The following is an 11,457-nucleotide window of genomic DNA, read 5'->3' as shown; positions in this document are numbered from 1 at the left end:
TCATCTTCAGGCTGGTGCTTTCGGCTTCTTGTTACTGGAACAGAGCAGAATCTGGTGTTTGAGTTCCTATAAATACTGTTGAGGGGTGTGGTGTATAGCCTCCAACGTTCTGGGCAGAGAGGAAGTTCCTAGATTAGTGTGCCTTTTCTTCTTTTGTTCCTTAATTACTTGAGGGATATCTTGAGTGATTTCATGAGTGATATTCTGAATACCACTGGGTGGGTCATTAAGTGTAGATTAGTTGCTAAAGCTTTTGTGTCTTGACCTCTTGAGCTTGTGAAGAGTTTTTCTGAGAAGATGGCTGTGCTGCATTTAGTTGTGCTCTGGCTTGGCTTCGTGTATAGGGGCGAGCTGTGGTTTTGTGCCTTGTGCCAGCCAGATCTGTGTAGGGATTGCAGGGGGGTGCAGCATCCGGAGGTGCCACTATAGTTTGGCTACTGGATGGAGTCTGTAATATGTCTGTGGAGAGGGTCTGGGTTTGGGTCTGGTGTGGTTGATTGGTGACGGTGTTCTTTGTGCCTAATAGAAGACAACAACCAACTGCCCTTTCTTGACGTCCTAATCTACAAAAAACCTGATGGCTCCCTAGGACACACTATCTACCGGAAAAAAACACACACCAACCGCTACTTACATGCACAATCACACCACCACCCTGCACAAATAAACTCCGTAGCCAAGACTCTCATCTCCAGAACCAAACGCCTGGCTGACAAAGACCACTTGACAACTGAGTTACAGAATCTCTCAAATGTGTTAATCGCCAATGGATACCAGAAAAACAGGGTTACGAAGCTAATCCAAAAAGAAACACCCCCCAAAAACCAAGACACAGAAGAAAACAATGGCATGGCCCTCCTTCCTTATATCAAGGGCACTACAGACAAAATCAGCAAAATCCTCCATAAACACAATATCAAAACAGCCTTCTGCACCAACCAAAAAATAGCCAATATCCTCAGAAACCCAAAAGACAAAATCCAGCTGGAAAACCAAGGGGTCTATGAAATACCCTGCAAAGTCTGCCCAGCCACGTACATTGGACAAACAAACAGACGAATAAATGCACGTATCGCAGAACACAAGAATGCCGTCAAAAAAGAAGAAAAAACTTCCTCTCTTTTCCAACACATAAAAGAAACAGGACACGAAATTAATTTTGCAGATTCCAAATTGCTCTTTAACATGGAACATCACCACAAGAGAATAATCATGGAAGCCATCGAGATAGAGAAACACCCTCACAACATGAACAAGCGTGACGACACGTCCCGCCTGCCAGACATCTGGAAATTAGCCCTCCCCACAAAAACCGACACCAGAACCAGAGGCACACAGAACGCCGTCACCAATCAACCACACCAGACCCAAACCCAGACCCTCTCCACAGACATATTACAGACTCCATCCAGTAGCCAAACTATAGTGGCACCTCCGGATGCTGCACCCCCCTGCAATCCCTACACAGATCTGGCTGGCACAAGGCACAAAACCACAGCTCGCCCCTATACACGAAGCCAAGCCAGAGCACAACTAAATGCAGCACAGCCATCTTCTCAGAAAAACTCTTCACAAGCTCAAGAGGTCAAGACACAAAAGCTTTAGCAACTAATCTACACTTAATGACCCACCCAGTGGTATTCAGAATATCACTCATGAAATCACTCAAGATATCCCTCAAGTAATTAAGGAACAAAAGAAGAAAAGGCACACTAATCTAGGAACTTCCTCTCTGCCCAGAACGTTGGAGGCTATACACCACACCCCTCAACAGTATTTATAGGAACTCAAACACCAGATTCTGCTCTGTTCCAGTAACAAGAAGCCGAAAGCACCAGCCTGAAGATGACGAGTGAGACCTCGTCGAAACGTCGCACAGACACCCCGACTCTTACACGGGAAGACACCCGAAGACACCAAAACCTGCATTCCTGTACCCGTGAAAATCTACGAAAGCATATATATATATATATATATATGCAGGTTTTGGTGTCTTCGGGTGTCTTCCCGTGTAAGAGTCGGGGTGTCTGTGCGACGTTTCGACGAGGTCTCACTCGTCATCTTCAGGCTGGTGCTTTCGGCTTCTTAAAGCACCAGCCTGAAGATGACGAGTGAGACCTCGTCGAAACGTCGCACAGACACCCCGACTCTTACACGGGAAGACACCCGAAGACACCAAAACCTGCATTCCTGTACCCGTGAAAATCTACGAAAGCAAATATATATATATATATATATTTGCAAAAAGTACCAATGCTAAGACAGCACAGCTCAGTTCCCTCTATCAAAATGTTCATTGGTTTTATTGGTAAAGTCCTCCTTATGAGTGCTTTGGGAAATTACATATGCAGCAAGAGCCTATGAAACATTGTCCTAGCTACAAACAAGTCATTTTTCTTGAGTGATCTGCACAGGATAAGGGTAAAAGTTAGGTGACCTGGACTTGTCAGGGACAGGCAGATGCCCCCAAATAGTGGGGGGGGGGGCATGGGGAGCATGGGTCTGCAGTCACAGTTTGCCTAGACAGCTAGTTAGGAGGAAGTGTTTTTGCATATCACTTGCACATTAGGAGCTGATGTAGCTGAGAGCTTCACCACTAAAGAATTAAATTCCAGTCGCTTGCCCCCATTGGTCCAGGGGCGGTTGGGGTGTCGGCCAATCCTGTGTGTCCTGACCACAGAATTGGTACAGCCAAGAAATGTTTGTGTGCTAATTCAGTGGGAAAGACCCCCGCCCGTTGGGCGGTTTAAACATCAAGCCAACAGTAGCCACCCACTAAATGAAAAAGGCTTTCACGTGATTTGTGGAGATGTTTAAAGGGCCTACGGTCTTACAGCCCTCCTTTGTGCACTGCTTCTGGTCAGACTTCTTAATTTTAGTTAGTTATTTAGTTAGTTTGTTAGTTAGGTTATACTTCTTAATATGTTTCAGTGTTCATGGCCCTCATTTCTGCTTACCGTACAGGCCTACAGCAACTGATCCGATAGTTCTTAAGGGGCCTGCAAGTTTTGCTGCAGTATTTCGAGACATGAAAACTGGCGTTGTGCTGTCACGAGAAGAGAGCTCCAGCTGAAAAATAGAGGGAGTTGTTGTGTCACACAAGGCAGGTCAATGGCAAGGATAATTTTGAAAGGAAAAAAACCTATCAAGCACCATAAAGGTAAAAGGTAAAGGGACCCCTGACCATTAGGTCCAGTCGTGACTGACTCTGGGGATGCGGCACTCATCTCGCTTTATTGGCCGAGGGAGCCAGCGTACAGCTTCCAGGCCATGTGGCCAGCAGGACTAAGCCGCTTCTGGCGAACCAGCGCAGCGCACGGAAATGCCGTTTACCTTCTCGCCAGAGCAGTACCTATTTATCTACTTGCACTTTGACGTGCTTTCAAACTGCTAGGTTGGCAGGAGCTGGGACCGAGCAACGGGAGCTTACCCCGTCGCGGGGATTCGAACCGCCGACCTTCTGATCAGCAAGTCCTAGGCTCTGTGGTTTAACCCACAGCGCCACCCACGTCCCTCTTGAGCACCATACGATTGAGAAATTCAGAGCTGTTGACCTACAAGGAAATAGCTTAAACATTCTGGACTATTTTTGAAGATGCCATTAGCCTTAAAGGCCTTGCTAGGATCTTGCCTAGGTTGGCAAATGCTTTCAACACCACACTGATGTTATTGGCGTGCATAGATGCCTCAGTGGGACTTTGGGTCCTGTGGCGCTCGGCTTCCCTTCATGAGCAGAGCACATTCAAGAGTGTCTAATGCCTTTGCAAAACCTTCACACTTTATTCAGCCTCCTAAGTCTCCGCTTCTGCCTCTGGTAAGTCATGTGAAGTGGGGGAAGAGTTTGATTTGCGATACACAGGCTGCGTTAGGACCTAATGCGCCATTGCAATCTCCTTGTCTCATATGTGGTAGCCAGGATGCCTGAGGCTCAGACCCAGAGGCTCAGGGGTTGTGACCTCAGAGCCAGTGGCGTAGCGTGGGGGGTGCCAGGGGTGCCAGCCGCACCGGGCGCAACTTCTGGGGGGGCGCGCTTGCTGCCTCCGGAGTCGCCAGGCAGCCCCTCCTCACCGACGGGCAGCGTTCGCCTGCGGGGCTCGGCCAGCGCGCTGGGCTGGCCGCGTGGAGTCGCCGAGGAGCCGCCGCCGCCTGCCATGCCGCCCTGGCTGCTTCAACCGCGTCCGACAGCCGGCTCGAGGCTCCTTCCGGCCGGGTCTCCCGACGGGGCGCTGCGGGCGGAGGCTCCGGCACCAAGCGCCACGCTGCCCAGGCTCGGGTCGCTGTCTGAACGCGCGCAGCCCGCCAAACGCGCCATCGGCGGCGCTCTAGTGCCTGCGCGCCAAGACTGCCCACCCGCCCCGACGGCGCCCCCCCACCCGCGCCGGAGGCCGGCCGACGCACTGGCCCCAGAGCCGCCCCCTCCCCGCGCCAGAAAGAAGCCCCCTCCCTGCGCCAGAAAGAAGCCGCGTCGGGACTAGCCGGGCCGGGGAGGGAGACCGAGAAGGCTGCGCCGCGACGCCCAAAGACGCGCGTCTTGGCGTATTAATGACCATGGTTAGGTGTTAGGGGGCGCAAATTATTTGCCTTGCCCCGGGTTAGGGGGCGCAAATTACTTGCCTTGCCCCGGGTGCTGATAACCCACGCTACGCCGCTGCTCAGAGCTCAAATATGATGCCTTTTGGAGCAAGTCTAGCAGCTCACAGCAATTACAAGAATATATATCTATACATGAAGGGGGGAAGTATTTGATCCCCTGCTAAATTTGCCTGTTTGCCCTCTGACAAAGAAATGACCAGTCCATAATTTGAATGGTAGGTTTATTGTAGCTGTGAGAGACAGAATAACAACAGCTACACATCAGCCTCGAAATCTTACTGACCTGGAGAGGATCTGCAAAGAGGAGTGGGACAAAATGCCTCCTGAGATGTGTGCAAACTTGGTGGCCACCTACGAGAAATATCTTACCTCTGTAATTGCCAACAAGGGTTTTGCCACCAAGTACTAAGTCATCTTTTGCAAAGGGATCAAATACTTAATTCACTCATTATAATGCACATCAATCTCTGACTTTTGTCTTCTGGGTTTCTGGGGGTTTTCCTGTTGTTATTCTGTCTCTCACAGCTACAATAAACCTACCATTAAAATTATGGACTGGTCATTTCTTCGTCAGAGGGCAAATGGGCAAATTTAGCAAACCTTTTTCCATACACACACACACACACCCCTCAAGGCTACGCTTTTAGAGAAGGAGCTGTAGCTCATAGCTGTGCACATACATTGCATGCATAGCTTTAGGTTTGGTCTACCTAAACAAGATCTCGGGTAACAGGACTGGGAAAGGCACTGGTTGGCAGTTCTAGGCTGGATGAAACAGTAATCTGACAAAGTAAATGGCAAAAGTTTGATCCAAGTACATTGGTCCATGTAGCTTAGAATCGTAGACTCAGCAAGATAAGATGGGATAGAATTATGAACTCTGTTTGAAATTATTGGGACTGATTGGGACATTAACGCAGCAGCAAGAAGATGATCATAAGGCATCGTTTCCAGGCAACCAAAATGGTCAAACCCTGGAAACGATGCCTTATGAGGAACGGCTAAGGGAGCTGGACATGTTTAGCCTGGAGAAGAGGAGGTTAAGGGGTGATATGATAGCCATGTTCAAATATATAAAAGGATGTCACATAGAGGAGGGAGAAAGGTTGTTTTCTGCTGCTCCAGAGAAGCAGACACGGAGCAATGGATCCAAACTACAAGAAGGAAGATTCCACCTAAACATTAGGAAGAACTTCCTGACAGTAAGAGCTGTTGGACAGTGGAATTTGCTGCCAAGGAGTGTGGTGGAGTCTCCTTCTTTGGAGGTCTTTAAGCAGAGGCTTGACAACCATATGTCAGGAGTGCTCTGATGGTGTTTCCTGCTTGGCAGGGGGTTGGACTCGATGGCCCTTGTGGTCTCTTCCAACTCTATGATTCTATGATTCTATGATCAGAATTCCCCTTCGGATCTTGAAATATGGGTCCCCCCAACAAAATTTAAAATTTGGCTTTGTAATTCGGAATTTATGTGATATGATTTAATTTGATGTGATTGGCCAGTTAATAAAAATTATTTTTTTAATAAAAAAAAAGAACCGTAGACTTGTAGAGTTGGAAGGGACCATGGGCGGAGGGGTCATCAAGACCAACCCCAGCGCATCATGTTTTTCTAACTATGCTCTAGTGCATGTTCATTGCCCGCTTTCCTGTGTGTTTACAAAAACAGTAGATTCAGATGCTCAAAAAAAAAAATGTGCAGTTTGAATTTTAGGAGAGAAGCCCCCTGCTTTCTTCCAGGCTCCTGGCTTTCTCCATGAAGAAAAAGCAAACAAACATGACTTTGGGTCAAACTGTTTCAGGTCAGACTTTGGGAACTGCCTACTTTCGCTCCACACTCAGGCCTAAAGATTTCTAGAAAAGTCTCTCTCTTTTTTTTTAGAACAATGACAGACCCATGGCTGAATTTGCTAGATGTTCAAAGCAGAATCAATTTACTTGGACCTTCAGACAAGCTAACTGGCTACATTTTTAGAGTAAGAGTTGTGCCTTGTTTGGCCACAGTGCTCTCCCTTTAAGCACCTCTTCCATGGTGGGTTATCCTACAGCCTCCTGTGTTTTGTGAAATTGTAAAAGAATAATAATAAATCTCTCATTTCACTGCTCAGCAAAAAAGGCACTAACCTCTTTAGCGATCAGGCGACCATCCACCTCACCATAGAAGTCTTTTATATTTTTGATCGTGGTATAAGATGAGTTCATGGCGTTGATTCCAAATGAAATCTTCTCCTGTGCTACCAAGGCTGAAGTCAGTACACTGCTACAAGAGCTTGCGCCTAAGGAGAACGCAAGGAGATGGCCTACTCTCAGTGTGAGGCAAAGCAATCACTTAGGTGAGAAAGGAACAATTCCCTCCAGCATTAGTTATTAGAGGATATCGCACCCCATCCTTCCCTATTCATATACAGTATAGCTCTTTCAATACCAGATTTGCACAAAACCAGAAAAACGCACGAGCAAATTTGCAATTGCCTGACTGTGCGCCCCCAAGGGAGGACAGGGAAGGCAAGGACTTGGACCCTGGCTCTGTTGGGATATGAGTACTACGCAGGCCAATGGGGAAGAGGCTGGAAAAGCAACAAGCTGGGAGATGCTAGAGGTTTGGGTTATTCCTTCAGAGAAGTTGAGTGCAGCTGGCTTAAACGGGTTCTCTTATCTCTTTCTGTCAAGATCATGCTGACTATAATAGTAAGGCCAGAAAGAGGCTGGGTTTCATTTTCTCTTTCTATCTCTCTTCCTTCTGGTGTGGTGTTCTGTACCATGTTACCTTGGTCCTCAAACTTAATCCGTTCCGGAAGTCCGTTCCAAAACCAAAGCATTCCAAAACCAAGGCACACTTTCCCATAGAAAGTAATGCAAAATGGATTAATCCGTTCCAGACTTTTTTTTAAAAAAAAAACAAAACAGCAATTTAACATGAATTTTACTATCCAACGAGACCATTGATCCATAAAATGAAAGCAATAAACAATGTACTGCAGTCACACAATCATTCAATTAGTAGCTGAACTGGGTTCCACACAGTCACAAAAACAAAACAGAGAGCCGCAAAAACAAAAGCACAAAATAAATAGGCAGACCTCAGCGTAACACTCAAAGCGGAAGTGTGGCACTCAAATCGGAAGCGTAACACTCAAAATGGAGCACATTCAGCTTCCGAAAAAAGTTCACAAACCGGAACACTTACTTCCAGATTTGCAGTGTTTGAGTTCCAAGTTGTTTGAGTACCAAGGCGTTTGAGAACCAAGGTACCATAGTGTATAGTGTTAATGTTTAGTCTTATTATAAGTTATTGTACATTTAAGATAAGTCTGCTGCAACTGGATTTCTTATGGACAGTTCCAATCCTGAATATATTGGATTTGTGACCATTATGCTCATTTGCCTTCAGCGGCAGTAAAGCTCCGCTGAATGAAATACAATTGCCTCTGGTCTATTTTCTGGGAATCCTGCAACGTCTTTAAGTTTTTACTCTGCTAACTAAATGTCGGAGTTCCACTCTGGATCAATACTGAGTAGCATTTCACGACACAGAAGAAGGCAGCTCCGCCATTCGGCAGCAGGACAGAATCAGCCCTGCTGGTTCTCTTCCTCTCACACCCTGCTCCAGGAGAGTCCTACATGTTGCCAAGCAATGAACCAGGCAGGCCCAGAGGGTGTGCTCAAACCCCATGTCCAGTCCGTGTCTGTTGGGGAGGGCTCCAAAGTGAGAGGCTAGAGGGGAAATGTCTCAAGCTGAAGGAGTTGAATCAGGGAGACCTCGCTGCGTTACTTTCAGTGAGTGAAAGTCAATTGTAATTGTGACTACATTATTACATGAGCACTGCTCCACAGCATTTGACATTTTCATTTACATACATTCATTCGAAATAAAGATATCCTCCCACCACACTGACGAAGAATTCTACGAAACAGTAGTCAATATCCAGAATCACTGTTCAGTGTTGGACATCATATTTGCTGAATACACAAAGCTTCACAGCTTGTCTTTCATCGTACAAAGTTCGGTAAAGGTAAAGGGACCCCTGACCATTAGGTCCAGTCATGGCCAACTCTGGGGTTGCGGCGCTCATCTCGCTTTATTGGCCGAGGGAGCCGGCGTACAGCTTCCGGGTCATGTGGCCAGCATGACTAAGCTGCTTCTGGCGAACCAGAACAGCACACGGAAACGCCATTTACCTATTTATCTACTTGCACTTTGACGTGCTTTCAAACTGCTAGGACTGAACAACGGGAGCTCACCCCGTCGCGGGAATTCGAGCCACCAACGTTCTGATCGGCAAGTCCTAGTCTCTGTGGTTTAACTCACAGCGTCACCCGCATCCCACAAAGTTTGGTACCTCGCTTCATTTAAAGATTTTCAGAAACTTTGAGACTAAAGATTTCATTTTGTACTTGTTATGGTTTGAAGGAATTCTATAAAGATTGTCTATTACGTATATATATGGTCATCATGTTGCCTAGACATTGCTGACCGGGCAAGGAATAGCCTATACAGAGGGCAGGCACTCAGCCCAATGGAGCTCTCTTTCTCTTCTGACGGAAAGCTTTAAAACAGTGGCGAAAAGTGGCTGCGAGAAAACCACTTCCGAAATAGAGAGGAGGTGGGGTTGGCAGCCCATGCCCTCCCCACACACGCGGGGAATGAGGGAATCCTCGGGTGCGTCATCTCCCTGCTTAGCCAATCGGCTGGTCAGGGGTGTGTGGCTTGGGCTATTTATGCCCAGCTCGCCCGAGGACTGCCCTCTCTTCTCCTCACCAGCTGATCAGGTTTCCCACCCCGCCCACCTTTTGGGCGGGGTGGAAACTATGGACTCCAGTTGGTCACCGTCAAGGAGCCTGGTAGGAATTTGTTCCACTTGGCGAATTGGCACCTGCCATTTGGTTTTTCGCCTACCTCGTAGCAAACCATCACAACTTCCTCGGCATTGGCGGTTAGGCATTGGTAGGGGTATTGTTATGCAGATATGGGGGGGAAGGAAGCGCCATCACCTTCCCCCAAAGCAAAGGGTAGTCCGGTAAACGGATTCCGGGGTGTGTGGCCCTGTCCGAAGCCTATGGAGGTGTGGGCCTAAGCTACGCCCCCGAGTGGTGACCCCGGGGGAGCTCCTAGTTGATGTACATCAGCAGGACTCCCCCTACTGGTGGTTAACCCTTACCGGTCATCACGCAATTGGGCTGAAGCTGGTTAGCTGATAGGACCAATGCCTAAGCCAATACCGCTCAATTCCTGCAATCAATAAAGTTGTGGCCTTTTTTCGCCCATTAACCTTAAATACCGTGTCCTGTGTCTTTATTTCACAAGGGGGGAGGGGGACTTGCCACGCAACGCCTTTTACCTTTCAACCCCATCGCTTGGAAGTTGCTACAGTATCTCGGACCAAGGTTGGCAATAAGCTGCAGAGTTCCCACGGAGAGAGCTTCTTCAAACAAATACATCGGGCCCTGGCACCAAGTCAAGGAGCTCTTCTGTTTCCAGATCCGTGGGGTAGCCACATAACCGTAGACGTCGATAAAGGAAGATGGGTCCATGGAGACAAAGTTGCCTGGGAGAGGCTGGATGTATTGCATCTGCAACAGGGGGAAAAGGAAACACTGAACGGCTATGCTATGTTTGGGTAGCTCAGTCACCTCCCTCTGGAACTCAGATCTAGGCTAGGCTAGGCTAGAAGCCTTCTCTCCAATATCTATTTTTCTAGGATTTAATTATTATTTTTTGTAGGAGCATTCAGTTTTGTGAGCGCCCACCCTGCCAACACTGTCCGTGAGCAACCAGGAGGAGCCAAGGGGGGAGCGAGTGGCCAGGTCCAAGGAGCAAGTTCTAGCCAAAGGATGGAGGAGACAGTCAGAAAGCAGGACTGAGGAACAACCTTGGCCCCTTGGGTCCCCCCTAAATTGCCGCCCCCCCCATCAGAACACATGGCAATCTGTGGGGGAAGAGACATCTAAATTGCCCTTTGCTCCAATCAAGCAGTTTTCCCGGGAAGAAAGCAGCAGAGGCAGCATGGATAAGCCCAGCGCCAATCTCACCTGAGCACAAAGTAATTACCTTTGCGGAGCCAACTCTCTGCCCGTTGACATAGGCTGAAATGGTGCAGGTCTGTTTCGTTTCTTTAGCCACGGTCACCGCCAGATGATGCCACTGCCTGGTCACTAGCAGCTTGGCACACCTGAACTGGACTTGAGATAAGGCAGAGGACCGCCCAAGGTCTCCAAATTCAGGTTCCATCATGTCTGCAATGGCAGAAGCTAGCAAGTCATTCACAACAAATACAAGTGTGTAACATTCCAACTAAAGTACTAGATGCCATGAAAGGACTTGATTCCTATTTATTGTCAGTGGATATTAGGGTTCCTAATGACAAACCTAGACAGCATCTTAATAAGCAGAGACATCACCTTGCCAACAAAGGTCCACTATGGTTTTCCCAGTAGTGATGTATGGAAGTGAGAGCTGGACCATAAAGAAGGCTGATCGCCGAAGAATTGATGCTTTTTGAATTATGGTGCTGGAGGAGACTCTTGAGAGTCCCACGGACTGCAAGAAGATCAAACCTATCCATTCTGAAGGAAATCAGCCCTGAGTGCTCACTGGAAGGACAGATCCTGAAGCTGAGGCTCCAAGACTTTGGCCACCTCATGAGAAGAGAAGACTCCCTGGAAAAGACCCTGATGTTGGGAAAGATGGAGGGCGCAAGGAGAAGGGGACGACAGAAGACGAGATGGTTGGACAGTGTTCTCGAAGCTACCAGCATGAGTTTGACCAAACTGCGGGAGGCAGTGGAAGACAGGAGTGCCTGGCGTGTTCTGGTCCATGGGGTCACGAAGAGTTGGACACGACTAAACAACAACAACATTAGGATTCCT

General features: G+C 48.0%; 1 protein-coding gene across 2 annotated transcripts in view; it reads right to left on the bottom strand.

Moving 5' to 3' along the window:
- The window catches only part of WDFY4 (WDFY family member 4), a 202,852-nt gene that overhangs the window by 127,762 nt on the left and 63,633 nt on the right, over positions 1 to 11,457 (bottom strand). For both annotated transcript variants that reach the window (XM_082222996.1, XM_082222997.1), the window contains 4 exons: positions 10,640 to 10,824; positions 9,930 to 10,161; positions 6,715 to 6,866; positions 2,958 to 3,069 (listed from right to left, as the gene is read on the bottom strand). In XM_082222996.1, coding sequence (XP_082079122.1) covers positions 2,958 to 3,069; positions 6,715 to 6,866; positions 9,930 to 10,161; positions 10,640 to 10,824 — 681 coding nt within the window. The remainder of the gene's footprint in view (positions 1 to 2,957; positions 3,070 to 6,714; positions 6,867 to 9,929; positions 10,162 to 10,639; positions 10,825 to 11,457) is intronic.

This window comes from Podarcis vaucheri, assembly GCF_965113315.1.
Source record: "Podarcis vaucheri genome assembly, chromosome: 5".
Taxonomy (NCBI): Eukaryota; Metazoa; Chordata; class Lepidosauria; order Squamata; family Lacertidae; genus Podarcis; species Podarcis vaucheri.
Note: the sequence above shows the minus strand (reverse complement) of the source record. Positions and strands in the feature narration are given on the sequence as shown.